Source organism: Herpailurus yagouaroundi, unplaced genomic scaffold (assembly GCF_014898765.1).
Source record: "Herpailurus yagouaroundi ecotype Mexico unplaced genomic scaffold, PumYag 186, whole genome shotgun sequence".
In the NCBI taxonomy this organism is placed as follows: domain Eukaryota; kingdom Metazoa; phylum Chordata; class Mammalia; order Carnivora; family Felidae; genus Herpailurus; species Herpailurus yagouaroundi.
Window position 1 is genome coordinate 47,664,498 of NW_024412417.1, and position 27,328 is coordinate 47,691,825.

The 27,328-nt window shown below is 59.5% G+C and overlaps 1 protein-coding gene across 1 annotated transcript; it reads right to left on the minus strand.

The window, feature by feature from the left end:
* Positions 1 to 3,524: 3,524 nt before the first annotated feature.
* LOC121043065 (lymphocyte antigen 6E-like) lies at positions 3,525 to 8,991 on the minus strand. The gene is made up of 3 exons (XM_040494584.1): positions 8,877 to 8,991; positions 6,839 to 6,937; positions 3,525 to 4,469 (listed from the first exon to the last, which is right to left on the minus strand). Exons 1-3 carry the CDS (start codon positions 8,926 to 8,928, stop codon positions 4,258 to 4,260), a joined length of 363 nt encoding a protein of 120 aa, XP_040350518.1. The 5' UTR covers positions 8,929 to 8,991; the 3' UTR covers positions 3,525 to 4,257.
* Positions 8,992 to 27,328: the final 18,337 nt, after the last annotated feature.

The following is a 27,328-nucleotide window of genomic DNA, read 5'->3' on the forward strand; positions in this document are numbered from 1 at the left end:
TCCATCCATCCATCCACCCATCCATCCATCCATCCATCCACCCATCCCCCTGTATCACCTACCCATCCACAATCCATCCATCCATCCATCCATCCATCCATCCATCCATCCATTCCTCCATCATCCACCCATTATCTGTCCACCCATCCACTCATCCACTCATACAACTTATGTATCCTGTAGGAGATAGTTACAGTGATGTCTCTTTCTCCTGTCCCCTCGTCCCTTTCTCATTCACATACACACCTACCGCCTGACAAGAGAAAACAGTAATTCTCAAAGACTGTGGAGTGAAACCCAGTGGGGCCTCTGAGAGGCCCTAGATCTACAACTGGTTGGCAGGCAGCTCTGGGATTTGTGACACCCAACATGCACACACTTTCCTTTTACTTAAGATTATATATGATTTGGGGGTGGCTTTGAGAGGACATCATTGATCCTAACACTTAAGAGAGAAATAAACATCTTACGTGGATCGTGTGCCCTGTCAGTCTGTCTGTGTGTCTTTGGCCCTGGTACCTCCTCGTACCTAAGTTCCTTTCCTTAACAACCCCCCCCCCCCCATTTGTCCCTTGTCCCTTGGGAACAGGAAATGGACCCCTGTTGGATCCTGCCACCCTTTAAGCCGAACTAAACCCCTGCCAGGACAACCAGATTAAAAAAAAAAAAAAAGATTTGGGGGGAGTGCCTGGGTGGCTCAGTTGGTTGAGTGTCCAACTCTTGATTTTCACTCAGGTCATGATCTTACAGTTCATGGGATCGGCCCTGCATCAGGTTCTGCGCTAGGTGTGGAGACTGCTTGGAATTATCTCTCTCCCCCTCTTTCTCTCTTCCCCTCCCCCATGCTCTCAGTCTCTCTCTCTCTCTCTCTCTCAAAATAAATATATAAACCTTTAAAAAACAGATTTTTGGCAACAGCAGATGAAGTTCTCGGATGGGGACTACGGTCCTCCCCAGTGCGTGTGGGGGAGGGCTTCAATCTTCCAGTGAGATCCAGATTTCAGAGGCGGACAGCCTCTTTCCAACTCTGCACTTTATAGACGAGGTTTCGGACACTTGTTGGGGACAAGATAACAGGAGCTGGCAGCACCACATCTGCATCAGCAGGTGGCCTGGGAGCGAGGGGTGCGTTGTCCTCACGCGGCCTAGATGCCGAGGACACCCAGTCCCTGCTCCTCTGGGCCTCAGGCAGCTGCTGAGCTTTGAATCTGCAGCAGCCCAGCTCAGCCACTCCCTGCTCAGCCTGGTGGCCTCGGGGGCTCAGCTTTGGCACCCGGCCCTGGTGCAGGGGGTTTGCATGCTGTTGCAACTGCTCTGGGCGTGGGGACAGGCTCCTCAGGGCAGGGAGTGGGGCCCCAGCTGGGCCTGGCAGGGAGCTGGGTGCTCAGCCTACAAGAACTTGGGGGATCAGAGGCCTGTGTCATCCTTACCTGGGAACATTACGTAAGATTGGACAAGTGCTGCTACTTGGGGAGGAGGAGAGGCCGGGTGGAAGGAAGGTGACACAGGGAGACCCAGGACCCCCCCAGGGCTGAGCGCAGGGCAGAGGCCCAGCTTCCGACTGTGACCCTGGGGGACGCAGAACCGGGAGAAAGGCCACAGCTATGCTGTGCTCCGAGTATCAGCCAAGCTCTCTGAGCTCCAGCGGCCTCCCTGCCTTCCTGCCGGGGGGAACAGGTCAAAGCCTGTGGCCTGGCTGTGGCCCCACGCCCACACAGCCCCAGAATGCTCCTCCCAGAGGATCAAGCCCAGCTTCCCACAAACCCTGCTCAGCCGACCCACCTTTAGTGTTCCCCCGCTGCCTGGGTCTCCGTGCAGCCCCTCCGGCCCTTTCTTACCTCTGGGCCTTTGCACCTGTTGTCCTCACTGCCTTCCCAGGGCTGGGATTGCAGCCCTCTGAGAGTCCGGTGAGCCCTCCAGCACCCCACCCTCCTCCCCACCGCCCTACAGGTCTGTGGTGCCCCAGGGCCCACACGATCCTGGTATGCGGTGGGCGCGGTCTCTGAGAGTCCCCTGACTTAATGACTGTGGGGAAGCCGTGGGGGCGGGGAGGAGGCAGAGAGAATTCAGGCTTTGGGGCAGACCGCTCTGCCAGCCAGGGATTAAATCCAAAAAGCAGTTTGTGCCTCAGCGTCCTCATCTGTAGCAACGGCAATTAATGTCCTCATTGGAAATGTCTCTTGGCCGCACCTCGACTTCTGAATGTCGAAGTCTCGCAGGAGACCACCGGTCGTCACGTGGCACCCAATGTGGCTTTCCCTTGGGACTTGTACAAGTAGGGCCTGCCCTAGCGGGGAAGCTGGTCGGACAGGAGTCAAGAGAGGGAATTTCCACTCTCTTTGAGAAAGAAACCCCAAACCTCAAAGGCTGGGTGGGGTGGCCCAACCCTGAGCCCCAAGTTTGTTCCCGAGAAGGCCACTTCACGTGGACTTTGTGCCAACCTGCTCCTGGGTCCCCGGAGCCCAGCAGGCCTGGCCACGAAGGGAACTGTACTAGTGACTCAGAGGGGCCCCAAGGGAATCCTGACATCCGTGTTTCGAGGCAGGGCCCCCTCAGCCCACCTTGTCCTCTAGGGTGTGGACAGAACCACAGAAAGCCTGCGAGAACACAAGTCCCTGCCCCTGCCCCGCTTCCCCACACGCTTCGGGAGCACTCCCGGGTAGAATGGCGGCCACGGCAGCGTCACAGGCACGGGGGACGGACAGCAGGCTGGGCTTGCAGGCACTGGGTGGGGGGTGGCGGCCCTGTGAGGCCAGAGAGGTGGCTGCTGGGAACGGGAGGACCTTTGTCCCTTTTGGGTACTCTGGGAACTCCGGGGACACTAGTGTCCGGCCGAGTTGCGGAGGTGGAGGCTGAGAGGAAGGCAGCGGGACACCGGCTGTCCTGGCTGCAATCTGTCCCTTGGTTCCCAGAATCGAGGCCCAGGCCCCACCAGGGAAGGTCCCGGCCATCACGGCGTCCCGTCACCTTGGCACTTGGGCTGTGGGAGCCGCGCTCTGCCAGGCAGGCAGGACGTTGGCCTCTGGGGCCCCCCGGAAGGGATGTGAGGGACAGCGATGTCGGGGGGGGGGGGGGGAATTACCAGGGCCTGCGAGGGGAGGAGGCAGGTGGGCCAGGGCAGGGCCCCGGGGCTAGGAGCAGGGAGGCCCCGAGAGAGCTGTGGGCGGGGACCTGCATGCGGTCCTGGGGAGAGGCCCCGGGCAGAGGTGAGGGAGGAGAGCTGGAGCCTCTGGCCCCTTGCCCCCCAAGAAGAGCCCCGGGTGCCCGGCTGGGCCCTGACTGGGGGTGCAGGGCGGTAGGAGTTGTGGGGCACACCGCAGGGCCGACCACAGATGCTGGGGAGCCCCACGGGAGCCCCCAGGCTGAGGGCTGGGAAGGGGTGCTGGCTTTTTGGACTCTGAGGAGAGTGCCTCCTGCTCTCTGAGTTTATGCCTGGAGAATGCCACCGCCCTCCGCAAAGTGCTCCTGCCTGGCCCCGAGGTACGGGGGACCCCCCAAAATTTCAACATCTCAGACAATGGGGACAGGATGTACAGCTTTATTCTCCTCCACGAGCTCCTAGGAGGAGGCCTTGCCGCGGGCGCCTCTGGTGGGGGGCGGGCCAGCCCCCCAGCCCAGTGAGAACACAGGCCCCACACGGATTCTGCCCCCACAGCGGCAGCCAGGGGACCATGAACAGGCCTGCCTTCGCTGGCAGGGACTGGGGGTGGGGGCGAGGCGGCCTCCTGGAAGCCCTCATCCCACGTGCTGACCTGGGGTGGCCCTGTGGGCTCTCTCGGGGTGCCTGGCTCCCAGGAGGCCCGGGGGTGGGTGCTTGTGCGGAGCGAATTCGCCCCTGAGGTATGAGCGAGCCGTGGAAGGAGTGGCGGGTCGGTGCACAGGGGAGCACAGGCGTGGCTGGTGCAGGGGACACCCAGACCTCTGACCCGCCTGCCCCGTGCGTGGTGGATCCGGGCACTCGAGGCCAGAGTGGGAGGAGCCCCCGTGGGAGGCCCCGCAATGGGGTGGAGGGTGTCAGGGAGGACCGGGGGGCCGGGACCCCGGGAGAGGGCCGAGGGTCCCTCAGAGGCGGGTTCCCTGAGGTAGGGGGGCTTCCCGCCCCGGGGTGGGAGCCTGAGGAGGGGGCCGGGCGGCCCCGGGGGAAGCAGGGAGACAGGGACTCTTCCCGCCTGCGTGGCCGAGTGCGGGGAGCGGGGCAGGCTGGCGACGGCCTGCGAGGGGCCGGGTGAGAGCCGGGCCCGCCCGTGGAGCGTGGGCTCAGCAGGCCGCCCGGAGCAGCGCCCACAGCAGGCTGACGGAGGCACTGAGCCACAGAGCCCCGTGGCTGCCCGCCAGGCCCGCGGCCGCGTTGCGGTTGCACTGGCTGCCTTGGCAGCAGGAGACAGAGAGGGTGCGGCCGTCCGAGGACATTGTGCTGTTGGGGCACACCGGGGAGCAGGACTTCATGACCAGGATGCCACCAGGGTTTGCTGTGGAGAGAGGGGCGAGGGCCGTGGGTGGAGGGCTCTGTGCGTCCCCCGCGCGGCCCGCCGCGGCCCGGGGCTGCCGGCACCGCAGGCCCCGTACGCTTCCAAGGCTCCCGGGGGCTCTGTTCTAGTGGGAGGTGGTTAGAGCAGGGGTGGGGTGGCCGGGTGGCGGTAGCCAGCCCGGGCAGAGCAGAGGGACAGGCAGGCTGCAGCGGGACGAGGAGGGTGTCGGGGGCCGGTCCCCACCCGCTCAGGACCCACCTCTGTGCACAGTCCCCCCGCCCGCACGTGGGCCCACCGGGGGGGGGGGGGGACACCAGACGCCCCAGGAGCAAATTCTCCGGTCACACGTGATGAGTGGTCACGACCGCGCTCAGCTATTACAGAACAGGGCAGTGTCCACGAACCCTGTCCTGAGCTATCGCCGAGGAGACGGGAAGGATGGGGGCAGGTGCTGCCCGGGACATTGACCCAGCGTGGCCGCCTCCTCCCTGGCCCGCCCCTCCCCCAGTATTGCCAGCAGGGGGCCAGGAGACACCTCCACCTGCTGGTGATGCTGGGAGCACACGGGCGTGACCACCGACCGGCCTCTTGGCGGCCGCGGGTCCCGTCCCCCAGTTCCTGCTCCGGGATCCCTCCTGTTCCCCCTCACGCATCAGCACCCTCCCCACTCGGGGGGCCTCTGCTCAAGGCTCCCTCTGAGGAGCACCCCCCCATTGTCATCCAGGGCCATGACCGCTCGGGGAGCACCGCCTGGCAGGACACACGGGTGGACAGACAGACTCAGCAAATGGGCAGTGAGGAGCGAACAGGAGGTGGGGTAAGGGGGGGGGCATGGGGGTCTAAAGGAAGCCCCCACCCCGGGGAGGGAACGGGGGCCCTCAGGGTGTTGGGTCCTGTCCGGGTGTGAGAACTGATGCTTCAGCGGCAAAAGGCACCCATGGGGGTGTCCCGGCATGGGGGGGACCACTGGGACCAGCTCCTCCCCAGCCCTCCCACCCACCCCTCCTGGTGCCACAGCCAGAGCCGCAGAGCACAGCCGGTGCTCAGGGACCATCGGCCAGGTGACTGAAAGAGAACACGACCTGCCTGTGTCCCACACGCCCAGGACTTGGCCAGAAGTGGGGGAGCGTCCCCTAGGCCCTGAGAAAGTGACCTGGTCCTTGGGCAGGGTCCTTCTCCGCCTGACGGGAGCAGGTCCGGGAGGCATCGAGGGGTTTGTGCTGCCTCCTCACAGCGTCCCTGCACCAAGGAGGGGTGGGGTCCAGCCAGACACCATGTCTCCCCGTAATAAGGGGGCTCTGCGTCCCATGTGGGAGGGCCTTTGTAATCATCGAGGTTCACAGGGAGCTGGGGCCCCAGCGAGGCTGCCTGGCTCATCCAGGGCATCTGCCGTGCTGCCGGGACCTCCACAGACAGGACACCAACGGGGACAGGGACCGGTGGGGGGAGGGGGCTCCTCACCCCCTCCCAGAAGCAGTCGCTCCTGCCTCCTGGACCCCGCGGGGCCACCTGCGGCCTAACCTCAGCACACATGCCTCCCCCCTCTCTCGGGGCCGCTCAGGGACCCAGTGTCTCTGCAGCATCTTCCAACCCCCCCCCCCCCTCACTTCAGGGTCCCACCCTGTGCCTGCTGCCCCTGCAGGCCAACTTCCCCACTGCCCTGTCTAGTGACCCGGTCAGGCTTCCCACCCCTCGGGGCCACCACAGCGACCGGGCCCCTCACCTCCCTGCCGTGCTCAAACTCCCACCATGTGACCTTCTGTGGCCCCCCCCCCCCCACACCCTGACCCCGCCTGCCAAGGTCACCATCAAGCACCACTCGAGAGCTCGGGGCCCCAGCCCAGCCCTTGACGGCTCAGGGAAGAACCAGACCCACAGAGGGACTTGGGAGGTCAGAGGAAGGAGGGAGCCTGTCCTGGGGGTCCGGGCACGGGGGCGGGGGGGTCGTCTGCTGGAGGCAGGCTACAGGTGCGGCCGGGAAAGGCAGGGTGATGGTGACGGGCCTCGGGGCCGAGGCCGTGGGTCCTGTCATGATGCCATGGGCCGGGCTGCCCCACAGCCCTGTACCCCGTCCTGTCCTCCAGGCGCCGGCCTCCCTCCAGGCCCATTCTTGCCGAATCCCTGTGCGGCCTGCTTCCTCCCGCACCTCTCACGCGGACTCCCTCTGACTCAAGCGGGAAGGCCACATCTGGCCTTGCTCTGCGGTGTCAGTGTCGGTCGGGGTCGGGGTCGGGGTGTCGCTGGGCTGCTCCTAGCCCACCTCCCACCAACACGGAGGCGGGGTCCGGCAGAGTGGGCGGGTCCCTACCACCTCCGGCACCGCAAGGGGGCCCCTGGCCGGGCTGTGGGGGTGCGTGCGGGGTACTCACTGGCCTGCGTGATCACACAGTACTTGTCAGTTGGGGCGCACTCCACCAGAGACTCGCAGTCCTTGTGGCCACAGCACACGTGACAGTGAAGGGCCCGGGCTGGGGGGAGGAAGCAGGGACCCCTGTCAGCGTGGGCTGGGGAGAGCCTGGGGGCCATGTCTGGCCCTCTCTGAGCCTCCGCCACCCCCCCCCCACCCTCCGGAGGTGCTCCCGGTCCCTGGGGACGGGGCTAGAGACTCGGCAGGCCCGGTCAGCAGGAGCGAGGGGGCCCTGGGACGGAGCAGGGTTAACTTCGGGGGGGGGGGGGATCTGGGCTCTGCTTCTCACTGCCGCTGCCCCTCTCTGAGCGACAGAGTCCTCCCTGTGAGATGGGACCGAGCACAGCCTGAGGCTGCCCGGATGACAAGTCACAGGCTCTTGGCCCCTGCCCCACCCTCCTGTGCTGGGGCTCCCGGCCTGCACCGCGGCCTGGACCCGAGGCCAGCGGGGGCTGGGAGGGTTTTGCGCACCGTGGGCACCCAGGGCTGCTTAGTTAACAGGAGGGAACAGCCCTGCCCTCCCTGCCTGGGGCCTGCCAGCGGCCCCTACCCCAGACTGATCAGTGGACAGTCCACAGCAAAAGGCCCTGGTGACCCCCGCCCCGTGCACTGTGACCGGCCCCAGGCCCCGACCACAAGGATGCAGGACAAGGCTCCTGGCCTGGAGGAGCCTGCAGGCTGCCTGGGGGGTGGGGGCGGCCAGCTGAGGTTGGGATGGAGTGGGGTGAGTGAGATAGAGTGACACTTTGTGGGACACCTGGCCCAGGTGTCTTCATAGAGGGAGGGGGCCATCTGGGAGGGTTTCCTGGAGGGGGTGCCCCTGGAACTGCGAAGGGGCCATTGGGTAGGTGGGAGAACCAGGGTGGAGGGGCACGTGCTGCAAGAAAGGGCACGTCTATGCCAGGCCTGGGGGCTGTGGTGTGCCCGCTCCGACATCAAAGCCGGCACCTGTGGAGGGGAGTGACAGCATCTTCCACACACGGCTCAGCAGACATCAGGGACCCCTTCCCCTGGGGAAGGGGGGACACTTGTGGCTGAACCACGGGTGATGAGGTCAAGCTCAGACAGACCCCAGGCTCAGAGGCTTTCTTCCCAGGATAGGACTCTGGAACACCCCCAGGAAAAAGAGGCATCTCTGGGGGTGACCCCTGGCTGTTGAAATGCTCCTGTCTGCAACTGAGTCTGGTTGGGTGGGGGGGGGGGGGGACACTCCCAGCTTCCTCTGAACTAGAAACTCACATAGCTTCTGTTTCCCCCTCAGGGGTCGGAGAGTCCCTGTGTGGGGGGATCTCCACACTGGGGAGGTCTCACTGGGGCCTCCGGGCAGCCGCCCCTCACCGTTGTGCCAGCCTCTCTTCTGACAAACACCTTGTCCCCTGCCCCGTCCCCAGAGCCAGCCTCGAAGCTTTGCCCAAGTGTCCCCTCCATCTGTGTTTCTGGCCTCCTCGGGATGGGCCTGGTCTCCGAGGCGCCTCTGTCTCTGCCTTCCCCCCAGGCGGTTCCCTAGACAGGCTGGAGGCCCCAGCTCTCCCACCTCCACTCAGGGCATGTGGAGGGGGCTATTATCCCTGGGTGGTAATTATTCAGCTGCTAATCACAGGCTGGATCACCCCCTCCCCGGGGCCCCATTTCCGGTGGCCCCAAAGCAACAGGTGCTCTCGTTCAAGGTCACACAGCCAGCAAGAGGGGTGGGAGTGACCAACTCATTTCCCTGATTCCAGCACCGAGAGTCCTGCCTCCCAAGAATCCCCTTTGTCCAGGAAAACAGGACACTGGCCTCCTGGCTGGTGGCTGGTCCCCCTGTCGGCCCAGAGCTCTGCAGACTCAGGCCTGTCACCGGCTCTTTCACCCACGAGAGGCAGATATACTAGAAACTATGCCCAAAGGGACACAAAGGTCTCCGGGTTTCCCCCCGCAAAACACACACACACTCCTCAGGGGGAAGCCACGCCCAGCAGCGGTCTGTCCCCAACCCTCCCACCCGGGTCAGTGGTTCTTACCCAGGTCAGTGCACAGAGCAGCCAGAAGCAGAAACACCAGGAGTGGCCTCATCGTGGGGCATCCACCGGCTGGGACTGGGGAGCGGCCGGCACCAGGTGCCTTTATATGACTGGCTTCTTCGCCGGGTCAGACCTAGTAATTTAGCTGGAGCTGAACTTGGGACGGCAGAGCCAGCCTGACTCACGCTGCCTGGGCTCCCCTCTGCCCCACCCCCAGGGCTCCAGGGGCTCTCAGGTCACCTGTGCCCTCTCTCTGCCTGCCTCCCTGTCCCGAGCCTTTGGCCTCCCGGTCCCTCGAGGTATCGTGAGGCCCCAGGCCCAGCTGGGGAGAAGGGAAGGTCTCGATGGTCTATGGGTGACAGCCCACGCTTGGGGCCTGGGGGACACAGCCCTGCCTGGGTCTTCCGGGTAAGCACAGCCATTTCTCTTGTGTCTCTCCCCTGGCCAGGCCAGGCCAATCAGGGAGGCGCCAAGCCCATTTGAGTGGGGACACTGAGACACTGCATGCTGAAGCCTGGCTTTGGACCAGTGCGTCTCAATTTTTGTGTGCGCACACATCACAGGGACCCTGGCAAGATGCTGAGTCTGAGGCCCTGGACCCTGCATCCCTGACCAGCTCCCGGAGAGGCTGGTGCTGCTGGGCTGCAGGGATGACCGAGCAGGGGTGGGCAGGGCCAGAGGGGCCCAGCATCTCAGATGGCACTGAGCCACTGCCCATTGGCCTCCAGGCCGGGCTTGGGGGACCCTGAATGACAAGGGTGCCCTGGGAGGATGCAGGGACCAGCCTGGGCACAGCGGGTTGCCCCCAGTTGCTGTTTTGGGGTCTGGCTAGGGTTCCAGAGGCTGAAGGTTGGAGCTCACACCTCCTGGTGTCTCCACTGCGTCCCTTCCGCGGGCCCCCAGCCTCTCTCTTCTGGCGGCTGGAGTCCCCTCCCCAGCGACCAGAGCCTCCCTTCCAGATGCAGTTCCGACCGTGTCACAGTCCGCCAAGAGCTCTGCCTCGCCTGGCCTCCCCTGTGTCCTCCAGCCTCCCCGCCCTCCCCTCGGCCTCCAGAGTGAAGCCACATGCCTCCATGCCCTCACCCGGGCCCGGCCTGATGCCCGGAACACCCTTCCCTCCTTTCCTTCCGAGGCAGAATCATTATCTTTGTCCGGAACATTCTTAGACCCACTATTCCTGCCTGTGCCCTGGCGGCGCCTGCCTGGAGCCCGTGTCCTTCCCCAGGTCCCCCGCAGGGCCTCTGCTCCGTCACCCACGGAGGCTGGGCCAGCTGCTCACCCCTAGAACCAGGTGCACAGGCCGGGAGCCACGTGCATGGACGTGGGGGCCTGGCGGTGCAGCAGGGGTCAGATCCGCGCTGGGACAAGCTCTCTCCACACCGTCGCCGCCTAGCAAAGCGTCAAGGAGCCTGGAACACTGATATTTCATATTGGCTGTTTTTAAACTTTGTGTAGAGCTTTCTCAATTTTAGAGGTATGGTGTGTGGGGTCCCATCCGCCACGGTCCCCAAAAGACCGGGGTGGGCTCACCCTTATCAGGAACCTGCTGAGAGTGTCGCGAGGGCGCAGCAAACGCACGAGCTGCAGTCGCTGCGTCCGGAACGAGGGCACATCAGCGTGCTGAGAAGGGACGGGTAAGGCCCGCGCAATCCCGGGGTTGACTCCGTGGTTGACTCCGTGCATCTCGCCCCGTCTACTCTACCCCATCCACGCCTCCCATACCCTCTAATACGCTGCACGGCATCTACCGTACTCCTCCCACCTTCATCTGCCATCAGAGCTGGGTCACCTTCTGTGGCCGTGGCCCGTGACGGTTAGCTGGGCTTTGCCCAGCAGCACCTGGCTTCCTTGGCCTGAACCCCTGCCCTGCGTGAAGCGGTCATGAGATAGAGACCGGACTCCGAGGACCGAGCTCCTTGCCAGATTTCACTTCATCCAGACCTCAGGCCTGAGAAAGTTCTCTCCTCTGCTGCGAGGGTTACAGGACTGGGAAGGGTGCTATAGAGCCCAGACTGGTACCAGGATATCAGAGCGTAAGGCAGGTGGCTGGCCCTAGATCCAGCTCAGAGGCCAGCGGGGAGACGCCGGGTGAGCGCCCAACGGCCAATAGCACCCTCTAGTTTTCTAGCAGGGCCCAGTCTGCGTTCCAGGGAGGGGGATCCCCTCCCTACAAGTGCCAGCTGCCAGCGGTCTTTGGGTGACGCCGACCACGGCCAGCCCCTCCTCTCACTGAACTCAGACCTGCTTGTCACCTTTGTGGCACCCCCAGGCCCCAGGTAACGCCGCCTGGGCCTCTGTGCTTGTCTGAGTGTGCGGCTGGACAGCTGTGGGTGGGGAGGGAGCCTGGGACTCTGGGATCCCCCTGTCCCAGGTCACAGACGATCGTTGGTTCCACAGCTCTGATTCCTACTGAGTGTCAGGCTCGGGCCCTTGGTGCAGGGGTACAGAAATGCGGGGCCGAGTGTGGGCTGGTGGACCCACACTAAGAGAGATCAGCCAGCTCAGGTGGTGGGCACCCCGTGCCCGGCCTGGTTCTATCAATGCCAGTGGCCGCTACCTGGAGAGGTACCAGGTGAGAGCTGCATTTTGAAGTAGGGCTGAAGGGAGGGGACCCTTGAAACTAGAGGAAAAGCCAATGCAGAGGAGCCGGCTGAGCCAGGGCGCCAGGGCCCCAAACTCGCCACGCAAGCAAAGTGGGCTGCACCCTCCCCAGCGGGCACAGCGTGGCTCAAACTGGGGTCCGTATTCCTGGGGATCTGTGAGTACTTTCCCCTCTCATAGGGCCACCTGGGGAACGCGGAACCTCGTGCATCTCAAAAAGTCTTTGGGGCAGAGGTTCTGCAGCTCAAGGGGTGGGAGCCCTGGGAAGGGCCTGCCTATCTGGGGAGCCATCCTTCAAGGACGGAGCGAGGTGGGGGGGGGGTGGACCTACCCCCTCATTGAACTAATTGGGCTCCTGAAACTTTACAAGCTGGGTGTTCTCCAATTAAGGTCCAGACTCCCACCCCCGACGGCAGGGATGCATGGCTTCCCTCTCCTGGCGTAGAACTCCACTCCTCAGAGTGGCTGAGAGAGAGAGACGTGGGCTTCCTGTCCCACAGGTGCGTAGGCAGGTGAGGGAACTGGGGCAGCAGGTGAGGCCGTGGACTTGCCAGGACAGAAGAACTTCATCCCACCTTCCAGGGAAAGACCTTGGCCCCCGTTAGGAACCCCCAGACCTCCCCGCGAACCAGAGGCAGAGTCCTGCCCCTGACGCCCCCTCCCTCTCTCCTACCCTGTCCTTGGCTCCTTCTTTCTACCCTGCCTCTTACCCCTCTTCCCTCCCATGCTGGGAAGGAAGGGAAGAGGACCCAGAATTCGAACGGAGGCCCCTCCCTGTTGGGCAGGGGCCGGGAAAGGGGGGCTCGTGTGCCTCCATTAGCCAAAGGGGACTCCTGTGCTCCGACCCTGGTCACGCCCTAAGCCCTCATCATGTTCACGCCCTGAGCCCTGACCCTGACGAAGGGGTTCAGGACAGTCCCCACCCCCTCCTCCCCAGCCATTCGTATCACTCTGACCCCTGGATTATTTTGAGCTAAAGGAACTTGAGACCCTGAGGGCTCGCGAGCACTTTTGCCCCTCCCTTAACTACATAGAGGAATGTAAATTGGGCGTCTTTCCCAAAATGAGGGTTATTAGCAGACATACGTTTTATCTGAGTGACCCATCTGGATGGTAAGGCAAACATCTAATTACCAAACATCACCCCGTGAAACGCATTCTTTCCTTCTGAAATCCCAGACCCCCTTCTCCTCAGGTCAGAGTGACATCCGCCTTTGCAATTTCCGTGTCTTTGTGGATTCTCCCTATGGAATTCGATTTTCTCCGGTTCATCTGTCTCAGGTAGATTTGATTCCCGATGCAGCTAAAAGGGTCCTGAAGGGAACAGGACTTCTTGCTCTCCGTGAAGGGGTGAGGCATTCTCGCTCCCTGACGCCGGTCACATACTGAGCCCGGAACCTGGCCACACTCTGAGCCTTGACCCCCTTCACGGGCTGAGCCCTAGCCCTGGCCACAGAGAGGAGAAGCTTCTCTGGTCTTGGGACCTGCAACCAGGGCATGGGAAGAAGCAAAGAAAGGCCGGCTTGTCTGGGGCGGAGGGGACCCCACAAAGGCCTTTCACAGCAGCTGGAGGGGGCCGGCTGGTGAGACTGAGTGCTCTGAGCAGAAAGTTTGGTGTTTTGAGTCATTCTGGCCTCTTCCCTCCCTGGCCCTGGCCCCGCTGCCTTCCACTTTCCTACCGCAGGGAGAATACCAGCTTCTCTGTATCCACCCTGAGGGACCCCAGCCTCAGGGTTTGGGGTGCTCTGCGAGTGCACGCACAAGCACAATGGGCTGCTTGTCGGGACATGCCCCAGATGGCCTCTCTGAGAGGTCAGACTGTGACGGGGGTGGGGGGGGGGGGGTGGTGGCGGGGCGGTGGAAATTCCTTCTGGGTGCCCGGGGGTGGGGTGTCTGCTGCTCCAGTTCTGGCCCGTCTGGACAGCAAGGAGCCAGGATGCAGGGACGCCCGATGCCAGCCCGGGCAGCTGGTACTTCCCAGGAGCCACAAGATGGCAAACTGGATAAACAAGGATGCGCCCCCTGCCGGCGCTCCGCGGGGCACACCTGACGGCCCGGCCTGCCCTCCCCTGCAGATGGGGCCCCACAGCCAGCTTCCCAGAAAAAAAGGCACTGGCAGTGAGCCAGGAAGAGTGCACGGGCGCTCGCTGGCTGGGGCAGGGGCCGAGGCGGACCAGGAGGCCGTCTCAGGGAGCGTGTGCCTCTCCCTCTCAGGGTGCTCTTGAGTTCTGTCCCAGCAACTTGATTCGGAAGTCACGGCACTCTCTGGGCAGGGGCTGGCCGTGGAATTCTATGTTCCATCATCCTGGTGCCCAGGGATCGTGTCATGAGCACGCTGTGAAGGCGCACACACGGGTTGTGTCTTTCCACAGTGACGGCTTTATTCAGTCACCCAACAAGGCTGACGCCATCATAGAGCAGGTTCTGGGTTCCAAACTCAGGGACACTTCCCCACGTGATTAACTTGGCTTCTTCCACGGCACCTGGAGCAGAACACGAGACAGGCCACACGACAGACCAGGCAACGGAAGGGGGTCAAACGCCACGTCAGTCTGCGGGCGCACAGTGGAGAGGAAGCCTCGGTCCCGTCCGAGCCAGCTCTCGGCACTCACTGCTCATCACGTTCAAGCCCTGAAGGGTCTCGGGGCTGTTCGGAGACCGGTCGGGCAGAGGCCTCGGCCGCAGCTGCCCTTTTGAGGTGGTCACACATAGAGGGGTCGTGTCTGAAGAGTCTGACGGTTTGCTGCAAAAGTCTGCCCCTTTGAAGGGGGTTTAGTTGGTCCCGGGGCCCCAGCGGACCTCCTCTGCTTCTGCTTGTCGTCAGTTCCGGGGTGTCCGCTGATGCTGGTCTGGCCGAGATCTCGTAGCGGCGGTGTCCTTCACTGCCTGTGTCGCTGCTTGACACGGGCCCCCGCTGGACCCGAGTGACTCCACCTTGCTGTCTGCAGACGGCCAGCAGCAGGAACAGCTCCTGCCCTCCGGCATCCAGCTCCATCTACCGCCTCCTACTGGCAACACAGAGTGGCAGCGGGAAGCCGGGCAGAGGCCTGCGGCACGGACCTGAGCCCTGACTCGGCCAGCATCCTCCCGCCACTGAGGCCGCACCCCCAGGCCTCCTTCAAGCCCCAGAGAGCAGAGTGGACGATGCTCCAGCCAAGGGCGACGAGCGGGAAGCCGGGGCCTCGCCGGCATCTCACAGCATCCTCCGCCCTCCCGGCTGCACGAGGGCAGCCTTGGCCGCTCCGACTCCCTCCCACCACCCTTTCGGGCCTCAGCCGGGTGTGAACTCACGCACCGCCGAGAAGCGGCCCACGCCCCTGCCTGCCCCGCGCTGCCCTGCCGTGCATGCACGCGGGCTCACACGCACACGTGCACGTGTGCCCTGACCCACCCCACTCACACGCATGTGCACACGTGCTCACAGGCCCCCGGCCTGGCCCAGCTTCTCGGCCGTCATGGGGCGTCGCTGGGCAGGGCCTCGGCCTGTCACGGGGCTGGCTCTCCTTCCCAGGTGGCGGGGCCTGGGCGCGCCGGGGCTTCGCACAGGACTGGCCGAGAGCGCCACGGGAGGGCCGGAGGGAGGACGCGCCGGGGAGCCCAGGGGGCTGCGGCCCCTTCCCCACAGAGGCTGCTGCGCTGTGTCGGGGAGGCCGGGCTCTGGGGTCTGCGGACCGGCTGGCCTGGTCTTGGCTGGGTGGCCTCTCCTTCTCCAGCTTGACATCCTGTCGTAAGCTGGTGGTGATGGTGTCCTCCCCCGGGGTGAAAATGGAAGGGGATAAAGTGTGTGACGCGTCTGGAACAGCCCGGAATCAGGAGACGATGTGCCGGTGAAGAGGAGGGTGGTAAGGTCGGGGCTCCAAGGCGTGGGGTTGCTTCAAGCTATTGGGAAGACGGGGGTGAAAGGGGACAGACCACAGAAGGGCCGGGAGGGCCCCGTGCAACAGGAGAAGGGACCCAGGAGGCTTCTAGGGCTCCAGAGAGCGAGGCTGCCAGACGGCCGTGGAGCAGGGTGACTTCGGGGCCACTCTCCTCACCGGGAGACAGCAGGGGACGGCCGAGGCCACGCTGACGGGGGAGCCTGGGCCTTCCTCGCCGGGTCCAGACCTCGAGCTCACACCCTTTTGCCAGGTAGGTCAGGGTCCGGGCGGGGCGGCCACGGCCACCTTTCCCCCAGCCGGGCGGGCACCAGGCGAGGTGGCTTTGAAGGGGTACGTCGCGTCCCCAGCGCTGCTCCGCGACCCTCCATTCCCAAAGCCCTGCGCAGACGAGCCCAGGTTCCCCCTCTACCTCGTTCTCCACGCTACCCTGTTTGTGCGTCCGCCGAGGCCCCTCTACAGGAAGGGAGCATCTGCCGGGCCCAGCCTGGCACCTGCCACCTGAAAGGCCCTGTGTCGCTGTGGCAGGATCGTGTCTGGGACCCGGAGAGGCCAGCTGGCTGGCCTGGAGGCGGGGACGCCCTGCTGGTGGCACCACCTTGTTGGCCGTGCTCCAGAAGCCCGGCCGGTGGGCAGACAGGGGCTTGGTGCCTCAGCCACCTGGACCCTCGGTCTGCAAACAGGAGCCAAGTGAGAGAGGACTTGTCCAGCTGGAGATGGGAGGGTCCCCCGTCCCCCCCACTGGTCATGCAGTCATTCGTTCAGTCCACAAACACCTCTCCTGTCTCCCGTGTCTTGGGCACCGTGCCTGGCTTTGGCCCACGCGGCCTCAGCTGGGAGTGGGAGGGCCAGTGGTTTTCACGGGAAGGTGGGCCCCGGGGGCATCGGGGGCATCGAGTGCCGGCGAGGCTCCCACACCTGGCTGGGTCCTCCCGGCAGCGAGGCCTCGGGCAAGCTTCCTGCCTCGCTTCCCTCGTCTTCACCACAGGGACCTCCAGGTGGCCAACCTTGAAAGGCACCGATGCGCATCTAATGAGATGATGCCAACGGGCACCATCCGTGCTCACCTGTACCCTCTGCCTCGTGCGCGGTTTCCAGGGCTGACACCGGACTTCCTGGCCCGGGGCTCGCTCTTGGCCTCCATCCCTGGATCTTAGCAACGCCAGCAAATTGGTGCCCCCTTCAGTCCCCAAGGCCCCCAGCAATGACAGCTGGGGTTGAGGAGTCCATCCACCTCACTCCTTCACCCGGGTGGGACGGCTCCGGGGTGAGGGATCTACGCAAACACCAGGCGATTCCCCTGGGATGAAGCCCGTGGCCTGCAGGGGTGACTGGCTGGACGATGCCTTCTCTCTCCCGTGTCCCCTAGAGATGGCCCTTCGTGGCCTGAATGAGTCACTTGCTCTCCGATCCTCAGCTCAGGGGCTGCTTCTAGGGGAGCTCAAACCTGGCACCCTCGGTAGCCGGCCTGGGGTCGATCAACCAACAGCTGTGGCAATGATAATGAGGACCTCAGTTGTCGCGGGAACCCTTGGGCAGGCTGCAGGCATCCGCACAGTAGACCAGACTTCTGTCTGCGTCTGTGGTTTGATGTTCCCTGGGCTACTGAGTCCAGGAACACATTCCCAAGTGGTAGCTGAACGCGATGTCTCCCCACCAAGGGAGCCCTGTCTCTGGCAGCGGCCGTGGGGAGGCAGGCCTGGGCCGAGAACCACAGGCGCTGGGCCACAGTCTGGCTCCGCGTTGTAGCTGGGGCGGTGGAGGGGGTGGGGCGTGCGTGGCCCCGAGGCTTAGAGCCTCGGTCTCCCGAGTTGGGTTTGGGGGCCTTCCTCCAGGCTGGCCCTGAGAGTCAGACAGGGGTAGAGTGCTCTGTTACCTGCAAAGCCCGGCCATCCTCCTAGACCCCTCGGAGCCCAGACGGTCCAGGAAAGGTGTGTCTACACAGGCATCGTGACCTCCGAGGAGGGTCGAAATGTGACAGAGATTGTGATCTCAGATGCCGTTAATTGGAAGGACCGATCCAAGGGTAAGGAGAGGGATTCTTAGGGAGGGGAGATGAGAGAGAGAAAGGGGGAAGAAGGGAGAGGCAGAGACGAGACAAAGAGAGACGCGGGGGCAGGGAGGGAGCCCCTCGGGGGTGCGCGGAAGGTTCAGCAAGCAGCTCACCCACAAAACCGTGCGGCTGTATCTGGGCCTAAGTTTACTACCGGTTATACGTTCATGAAAGCTGCGTGGCGCACCAGTCACAGAGGATAAGGAAATACACCGGACTCTCTGTGGGGTGTCCCATGTGGCCAGCAGACGCGTTTGCTCGCAGCCGGAGCGAGGCGCCCATTCTGCCTGGGCGGCTGACTGAGAGTTGTGTCCGTGTTGGAGAGCAAGAGGCACTTGCCTCCGCAGAGATGCCACCTGGGGGCTCCCGATCGCGGTTGTCAAACCCCCGGTCTTGGGCCACTCACAAGGCTAACGGCTACGATCGCTTCCGCGTGGGCAACGGTCTCTCTCATTTTCTGAAGTCCAAGCAATCGACAACACGATAAACCCAGACGCGACTTTGTCTCCTGCCGATTTCCGTCCGCCGAAGGGGTGCACAGCGAGCGGGGAAGGGGCGCACAGTAGCCCCGCCACGGCGCGTGTCTGCCGTCGCCACCGGCTAGGAACAGCAGGCAGAGTGGGGAGAAGGGAAGAAAGGACGCGGAGAGAAAGCATTAAGTGGGAAAGTGAGGCCGGAGCAAAGGGAGGGAGAGGGGCTGTGCGGTGGGCTGGGCCCAGACCCAGAGCGGTCAGTGGAAAGGGCAGGCCGGGCAGGTGGCGCTGGGGCCACAGCAGGGAGCCTAGGGCTGTTTGCACGCTGGGGCCCCCGACCAGAAGCCCCCCAAGCACATCACGGCCGCCGAGGCTGTAAATTAGAGAACATTTAAAATTCAGCTTCTCTGGGGCGCCTGGGTGGCTCAGTCAGTTAAGCATCCGACTTCAGCTCAGGTCATGATCTCACAGTCCGTGAGTTTGAGCCCCGCGTCGGGCTCTGTGCTGACAGCCCAGAGCCTGGAGCCTGCTTCAGATTCTGTGTCTCCCTCTCTCTCCCTGTCCCTCCGCTGCTCATGCTCTGTCTCTCTCTGTCTCAAAAATAAATAAAAAACATTAAATAAAATTTGGCTCCCTTACCACACTCGTGGCCACTGACTTTTAAGCACTCAGCGGCCACCTAGGGCAAGGGACTGGTGGCATCTTAACTGGCCCCGCGTGGAGTGCGGTGCCCAGCAAAGTCTGAGAAGTGTGTCTTTGGATCACAAAAGTTTTCCTCGTCCCGTTTCCCCAACTCCACGCAAACCAACAATATTTAGGTTATCTGGACTTCTCAGGGAAAGTGGTTCGTCTGCCTGAAAACCAGACGTGTCTCGTAAGTTCCACTTGTCTAAGTGGCCCCGTGGGGATGACCACAGCCCCGTCTCCCTCCGTTTGCCATAGAGAAGAGCCCAGAGCCAGCCGTGAGGCTCTGACAGAGACAGGAGCCAGCACTGACCTGCCACAGAACGTTCTACCCGGTCCCGCCTGCTTTCTCTGCTCCTTCCGAAGCACCGCACGCACCTCCCGTGCACCTGACGAGACCAGGAGCTTCCCAGCAGGAGGGCAGTGGAGCTGACCTAACCATGTCCTTTTTCTATAAAGTGTCCTGAAGAGAAGGGAGGTGTCTGACTTGGCTTTTACCCTTGTGGCAAGTTTGAAATACTCATTTGTCCGTGCTCTCATTTCCTTACCTGCAGGATGGGATGTGAGTCGGGGCTCCGTCGGTTAAGCGGCCGACTTCGGCTCGGGTCATGATTTCGCGGTCCGTGGGTTCGAGCCCGGCGTCGGGCTCTGTGCCGACAGCTCGGAGCCTGGAGCCTGCTTCGGATCCCGTGTCTCCCTCTCTCTCTGCCCCTCTCCCACTCCCACTCTGTCTCCCCCTCTCTCTCTCTGTCTCAGAAATAAAAATAAACATTCAAAATAAAATAAAAAAAAAAAAGATGGGGGCGTGAGTGAGGAATGAGAGCTCACCACATATCATTCTTTCCTTCACTCATTCATTCATCATCATCATCACCTGCCACAGAGAAGCCACTGCCTTTCCACCCCTCAGGGGTCCGCCCTAAGGGTTCCCCACAAAAAGCTCTGGGTTTTTCTGGATGGTGTGACAAAGCCTGTGCCGTTTGGGGAAATAGTATACACATGGAACGCTGTCATATGAAGGGAGGCTTGACTTCTTCTCACTTGGCCTGATTCCCTCGGGTTTCGTTCAGGCTGTTGCCCGTGTCACTAGTTGGTCCCTTTGATTGCTGAGAAGTGTTCCACGGCGTGGACGGAGCCCGGCCGGTGTCCGCGCTCGCCCGCCCAAGGGCATCTAGGTTGTTCCCAGCCCTGACTGTTTTGTACGAGGCTGCGGGGGTGTTTGCACGGGCACATGTCTTCATCGCCGGGAGAAGCGCCCTCCAGCGACAGCTGGGCCATGCGGAGCTTGCGTGTTCGGCTTTAGAAGAAGCTGCCGGACCGTGTTCCTTTGTGACTGACCGCTCGACATCCTCGCCAGCCGCGTGTGGGCAGCCCAGTTTCTCTGCGTCCTCACCGGCATGTGGTGTGGTCTCTATTTTTTTATTGTGGCCTTCCTGACAGGTGACATCTCATTGTGACTAACGCTCAATTTGCATTTCCACTACGGACGGTGATGCTGAACATCTTTTTTTTTTTAAATGTTTATTCATTTTTGAGAGAGAGAGAGAGAGAGAGACAGCATGAGCGGGGGAGGGGCAGAGAGAGAGGGAGACACAGAATCCGAAGCAGGCTCCAGGCTCCGAGCTGTCGGCACAGAGCCCGATGCAGGGCTCGAACCCACAAGCCTTCGAGCCATGAGGTCATGACCTGGGCCAAAGTCGGACGCTCAACCAACTGAGCCACCCGGGCGCCCCCAGATGCCCCAGATGTTGAGCATCTCTGAGTGCTTTTTGGTGAAATGTCTGTTCGTGTGTTCTGGTCCATTTTCTAATTGCATTTTCGTCTTTCGAATGCAGAGTTTTGAGAGTTCTCTAGACTGTAGACGATACTTCTTTGTAGGATTCTGTGGCCTGCAGAGACGGCCTCCGCGTCTGTACCTCATCTTCCCATCGTCTTCACAGGGTCTTTAGCAAAGCAAAACATTTTAATTGTGGGGAAGTCCAATTTATCCATTGTTCCTGCCACGGGTTGTGCCATAGTGTCAAGCTGCGAGCACTTGGCCGGGGCCCTGGAAGGTATCCTTTTCCAAATCTTTCTAATGTTTGTAGGATCAGTGGACATCCCATCGTTTTCATTCCCGATATGGACCATGTGGGGCCGTGTGCTGACAGCTCGGAGCCTGGAGCCTGCCTCGGATTCTGTGTCTCCCTCTGTCTCTGTCCCTCCCTGCTTGTGCACTCTCTCTCTCTCAAAAATAAATAAACATTAAAAACTTTTTTTTAATTAAAAAAAAAGGAGGGCTTATTTGAGAATAGCAAAAAATTGCAATCCAGGACAAGCAAGCTAGGTCAAAAGCATTGGAAGGCTCTTTTATGGAGGAAAGGGGGAGCTGGGGATGGGGGGGGCTCCCCAAAACAGAAGTCCATTGGACTAAACTGGATGCCTAGTGGCTGCTCATTGGCTGGGTCGTTCGTGAGGGAACCTTCTGTCTCGCCTGGCGGAGTGAAGCTATATCCGCCTGCAAGGTGTGGGTTCCTCTGCTGGAGAATCTGCAGTGGACGAGGAGGGGGAGGTGGTGAGCGAGCACTCCAAGCTGGCCTCCCCCCCACCCCCGCATTCTAAATAAAGTTTCCCTTTTTCCACTTTCACATAATGTACACATTGAATTTAATATAAATATGTTCTAACTTCCATCGTATTTCTTTCTTTCTTTCTTTCTTTCTTTCTTTCTTTCTTTCTTTCTTTCATCTTAGGATATTTAGAAATTTACTGCTTCATTTCCAAAGACTTGGGGATATTTTGATTTTCGTTATTAGTTTTCCTTACTCAATTTCACTATGGTGGAAAACCCACTCAAGATGGGTTCAATCCCCTGAAATTGTTGAGAATTGCTGAACACCCAACACAGGGGACAAAAACTTGGTAAACATTTCATGTCCACTTGAAAAACAAACTTTTCAGCTGTTGGATGCAGGGCTCTCTATGGCATTCCACTGAGATTGTTAATCCTGATGTTCAGAGGGTCTCTCTATTAATTTGCTGGCTTGTTTTATCATACACGGGGAGGAGCCCTGAAATCTACCACCACATCTTTTCTTTCTGTTACTGTTCGCTTCAGAGATGTTGAGGCCACGTGAACGGATGCCTACAAATTTAGAGTTCTGGCGGCCCGTTGGAGCCGCCCTTCCCAGTTGGGAAAAGCTCTCCATTATGGCAATGCTTCTTGGGTTGGCATCACCTCGGACTCTAGAAGCTCTACCAGCCTTCCTTTGTTTACTGTTCGCACCGTGTGCCAATTACTAAAAACAGCTCAGCCCCACGAGCTCCCAAACGCGCCCCACCCCCCGCCCCGGCCCCTCCCCCGCACGCCCGGCTTCCCCTCCCCGGTGCCGCCATGCGAGGCTCCGCCGCTAGGGGCGCCGGACGCGGCAGGCTCCTGCCGGTGCACTTCCGGCTTGCTCCTCGCGACTTCCGGTTCGGTGGCTTCCGGGTTGGGGGCGCTGTTTCGCTTGGTGGAGGCCTCTTCTCCGCCACTGCCGTCCTGATTTGCAGTTCTTCCGGCGTCGCGACTAGTGTAATCGCGCCCCCCACCCCCAGACCCCAGCCAGAGACACCCCTCACGGGGTGTGGGCCTGGCCCGGCCCCAGATTCGGCCCTTCCCCGGGAATCTTTTAGGAGCTCCATAGGGCCACCCACTCCCTGGAGCTTTTAATTTGTATTCACCCCAACTTCACTGTAACTCCAGCGCTAGGAGTGGAAGCTCCCCCGCCTAATCGTGTTTCCCTCCTGTAGGGGTTGGCGGCCTGAAGGCCAGTCTGGCAGCTTGTTTTCCTAGGATCTTTTATATACTTAAACGTTGGCGGCGGGGGTCTTTTGTAAAAATTGTATGAATTTCGTCTAAATTCTATCGAGACCTCTAACCTGTTGGTAAATTAAGCAAAAACCAAATTAAACACGTCAGCTTTTATCACTTCCCTCCCGCCGTTTATGCCATTTGTATCCAGTTGTCTCTGTCTTATTTTCTTTAACCTTCCTAAGAAGGAATGATTGCCGCGCCGTCTCATCAGAGGTTGCTCTGATTTATCCACGTGTCTGAGTCCTCTCGTGTTGCTTCAGCAAAACGAAGACGGAGTGGCTCGAACAACAGAGATTTGTTTCTCACAGATCTGGAGGCTGGAGTCTGAAGTCACGGTGCCAGCAAATTCGAGTTCTGGTGGCAGGGAGACAGCGGTCTGCTGTCTCCTCTTCTAAGGATGCTCATGCTTTTGGCTCAGGGCCCCACCTCATGTAGCCTTAATTACTTCCTTAATCCAAGTAGAGTCACGTTTGACATGAGGACGTCAATGTATGAATTTTCCAGGCACGAACGTCAGTCCACAGCACCACATATTAATATCATTCTTTGTTGATGACTCTACCTTTGTGTCAGGTATTATTATCACACCACCACCACCCTGCCCCTTAAAGAACGTTTCTTGCTGGGGCGCCTGGGTGACTCAGTCGGTTGAGCATCTGACTTCAGCTCAGGTCATGATCTCACAGTCTGTGAGTTCGAGCCCCGCGTCAGGCTCTGTGCTGACAGATCAGAGCCTGGAGCCTGCTTCGGATTCTGTGTCTCCCTCTCTCTCTCTCTCTGCCCCTCCCCTGCTCATGCTCTGTCTCTCTCTGTCTCAAAAATAAATTTAAAAAAAAAATTTAAAAAAATTAAAAAAAAAGAATGTTTCTTGGGAGTTCCTTTAGTAATGATTGATCAGTGGTGAACCACTTCAGGATTGTTGTTGTTGTCGTTGTTTTATCATAAAATATCTTTGGGGTGCCTGGATGGCTCAGTCGATTAAGCATCCACCTTCGGCTCGGTCATGATCTCACAGTCAGTGAGTTCAAGCCCCGAGTCGGGCTCTGTGCTGATGGCTCAGAGCCTGGGGCCTGCTTCAGATTCTGTGTCTCCCTCACTCACTGCCCCTCCCTCGATCACGCTCTGTCTCTCTTTCTCTCTCAAAAAGGAATAAATGTTAAAAAAATTTTAAAAACCAGAAAATATCTTTATTCAATTCCACACTAATTTCTAGTTATTTTCTTTCCTTCAAGGTAATAATGCCTCATCTTCCGTCTTCCATACTGAAGTTGGGGTCTACATAAGTGGAATAGCTCTTCTTTTTTGGGCCTATCTTTTCTCCCTGGCAGCTTTTAATACTTCACCGTGGCTTTGAAATCCTGAAATTTTACCCTGAATGTGTCTCAGTGCAGATCCGTTGGGATCGATTGCAGTATGTCTCTGTTACATCACTGTTGAAAACTCACCTGTTCCTCTTTCTTTGAATATTGCCGGTGTCCCGTCTCTATGACCCTTTCTTGAGATCTGCCTACTTCTGTATTAGACAGTCTCCTCTTTCCCACATCTTCTAGGCTTTTCTTTGTATCTTTGATCTCCATCTCTGGACTGCATTGTGATCATTTGTTAGTTGATTTCCACTTGTTGATTCTGTCTTCATTATATGTGATCTGTTGTTGATCCCTCAAGGTTTTGTATTCTGTGGTTAGATTTCTCATTTCTAGAAGTTCTCTTTAGTTTCTTTCTTTCCTCCTTCCTTCTCTTTCTCGTGTGTGTGTGTGAGGCCCACTGATGTTTTTTCCCTGTATCTTGTTCTTTCCTCATGTTTTTTAATGCTTTTATAGCTTTTTTTTAATGCTCTTTTGTATCTTTAAGCAAATTTGTATTATGGTCTAGATTATACCCAGTGTTTGGTGGGCTACTTCGACCTATTGTTTCTTGGTTTTTGTGTGTGTGTGTTTGGTAACTTTTGATATTTTAGCAGATAATGATGAGGTAACACCTGGGAGATTCTTTTTTTTTCTTTAATGTTTTATTATTTTTGAGAGAGACAGAGAGAGAGAGAGAGAGAGTGTGTGTGTGTGTGTGTGTGTGTGTGAGAGAGCAGGGGAGGGGCAGAGAGAGATGGGGACAGAGGATCCAAAGCAGGCTCTGAACTGACAGCATTGAGCCAATGAGGGGCTTGAACTCATGAAATGCAACATCATGACCTGAGCCAAAGTCGGATGCTCAACCAATGGAGCCACCCAGGCACCCCCACCTAAGAGATCCTATGGCTCCTGAGTTGAGGGCTGTTGACCTTCAAAATAAAACTTTAAAAATGGGCATATTCAGAGTATTGGAACTCAAGATACAGCAAAACCACAGGCGAGTGCCATAAACGAAGGGGAAGGAATGTTATTTTATGGTGAAGAAGGAGGAAGTGTGTGGGCTGTTCTGAAGGAGGGTCCACCGGAGAACAGCAGGGATTCAGAGGATGCTCATGGGCTGAGTTGCAGGGATGGTGGGTTTCTTGTAGGAGCCGCAGTGGCCACCTTTCCCTGCCGGCCGGGAACTGATGATTCCCTCCCATCGAGGATGTTTCTGTCGGGACCGTAACTGAAACTTCTTCACCTGCAGTAGTGGGGCATAATTGCATATTAGCGAGGTTTCCTTGATTAGTTTTCAGAGGGTGTATGCCTTCGGGGAGCATCTTCCTTTGTTTTTCCAGCTCTCTACAGGGTAAAAACAATCTATTACTGCTGAACATTTCTTTCTTGTATTGGACTTTGCTGGAATAAACCAGTAGTGGCAATATAAACCCCAAAGTCGTAAGAGAGTCTCTAATTCTGAGGAGAAACTTCTCTTTATATGTTTTTCTCCAAGCAGACCCAATACTGACACACACACGATTTCTTGTGCAGAGTGGATCTGTTTTCCTAGTTCTATAGTTCCTTTGGGGTAACTCTCTTCTGAAGCTCCTCATTTGAGTCCTATCTTCCGGAGACCCAGTGCCTCGTCTCCTCCCTGACATGTGGCTCTAGGGTGACTCGAGATAAGCGCGTAATCTGAAGGCAGCTGCCGGCTTCAGGACTTGTTGATTATATATTTTCATGATCCAGATTCTTTTCCCTCTCCTCTTCCTTCCTTAATTTTGCCACTGAAATGTTCAGATTGGCAGGGCATACGCTTGAAAAGCATTTAAAATATTTCTGAGTCAACACTTTAAAGTGTCTTACAATGGGAGGGACGGGGCATCTGGGTGGCACCGTCGGTTAAACTTACAACTTCAGCTCATGGTCTCAGGGCCTGTGGGTTCAAGCCCCACCTCCAGCTCTGTGCTGGCAGCTCGGAGCCTGGAGCCTGCTTCGAATTCTGTGTCTCCCTCTCTCTCTGCCCCTCCCCCAGTCATGCTCTGACTCTCTATCTCTCTCTCAAACTAAAAAAACATTAATTTTTTTTTATAGTGGGAGAAATTTAACCTAAATACGGAGGCATAGTGCCAGGTAAAAACATTTCTATACTGCTTGTTTTTCTCCTTTTAGTACATGGCTAAGCCCTCTACTTCAACGTCTGATTGTGATCATGAGAGTGTAGTGTATGTGCTTACCGTGGATCTGAGTGTACATGGAAACATGTCCAATGTGCCACCATTAAGTATGATATTTGTATTGGGTTTGGGGTAGGTTACTGTTATTAAATTTTTGACATTTCGTATTTTATGTTAAAAATACTAAGGGAGCGGTGATGACCATATGGCTATTACCGTTCATTCTCGAATTATAGCGATAGACATCTTTGGATAAGATTGAGCCATTCTTACATTTCTGGGGAAAACTGTACTTGCGCGGAACCTATGCTTACTTCATTCACTTGGGTTTAGCAGCTAATGGTATTTTTTGTTCACCATTTGTTGGCCGCCAGCTTTCCTGGACCAGTTTTGTCTCGTGGTCGTGTCCGTTCCGTAAAGGGAATGAGCGGGCGGGCGCTATCTAAGTGCTTGGGACAGAATGACATTTGAGACAGACGGACATGCTTGTTCGAAGAGCAGAGGCCTCAGAGGCCCTGTGGGTTCAGGGATGTGCCAGCAGCTCCGTGGGCATCAGGGGAGGGGGCCCCGGCCGTGTCCGCAGCGCAAGATCTGGAGTCCACACTCCCCAGCTCCTCCCGTGAGCCTCTGTGTGACCCGTGGCGTCCGGCCACCGGAGGACGGGGACTGGCAGCTTGTGGAGCTTCAGAGACTCGTTCCCCTTGGAAGAGCACTGCCTAGACTCCACGGGGACCCTCGACGTCGCCTTCGTGTGTGTTTGCAGAGCCTACGCACAGGTGCTGGATTTTCCACGCAGGCGCATCCGGGCGCGTATACATTTGCCAGCGGGACAGCGGGGGCATCGACGCACCGGCCCCCAGGCGCAGCCGCACTCAGCAGGGGGACCTGCGGGCCCAGGGGCTCTCCGCCGAGCGCGCCTCCCTGTGACCACCCAGTCTGGGCCGCGGACCTCTGCACGCCCTTCACGTGAACAAGAAACGACACCCGTCCCTCTCGTTGCAGCCACCGTGCTTGGGGGCTCCGTGTCGCCTACATCACACGCGTTCTCGGGCCCGGCGGCCCCCGCAGCAGAGCCATTTGGTGACCACCCGTCCCCTCCCCGTGGTGTGAGCCGTCACCTCTTCCCCGAGCCCGTGGCCCCTTCCCCTCGTGCTCCGCCTCCGATCACGGCCAATACACGGCTCTGCGCCTGCACGGGGTCGCCACCGCCTGGCCCTGGGCCGGTCACTTTGCTTCGCCCTCCTCCTTTATCCGGCGGGTGTCCACGGGGCATTACTCAGCCGCTCTCCCGAGACCACCCGCACTTCGCTCGGCCGAGCCCTGGCGGATTAGCTCCCACCCACGTGTCACCCGGCCACCCTGCGCGCGCGGCCCTCCCTCCTCTAGGGGGAGGGCTCCCGGGGAAACCCACCAGCAGGCGCTTCCG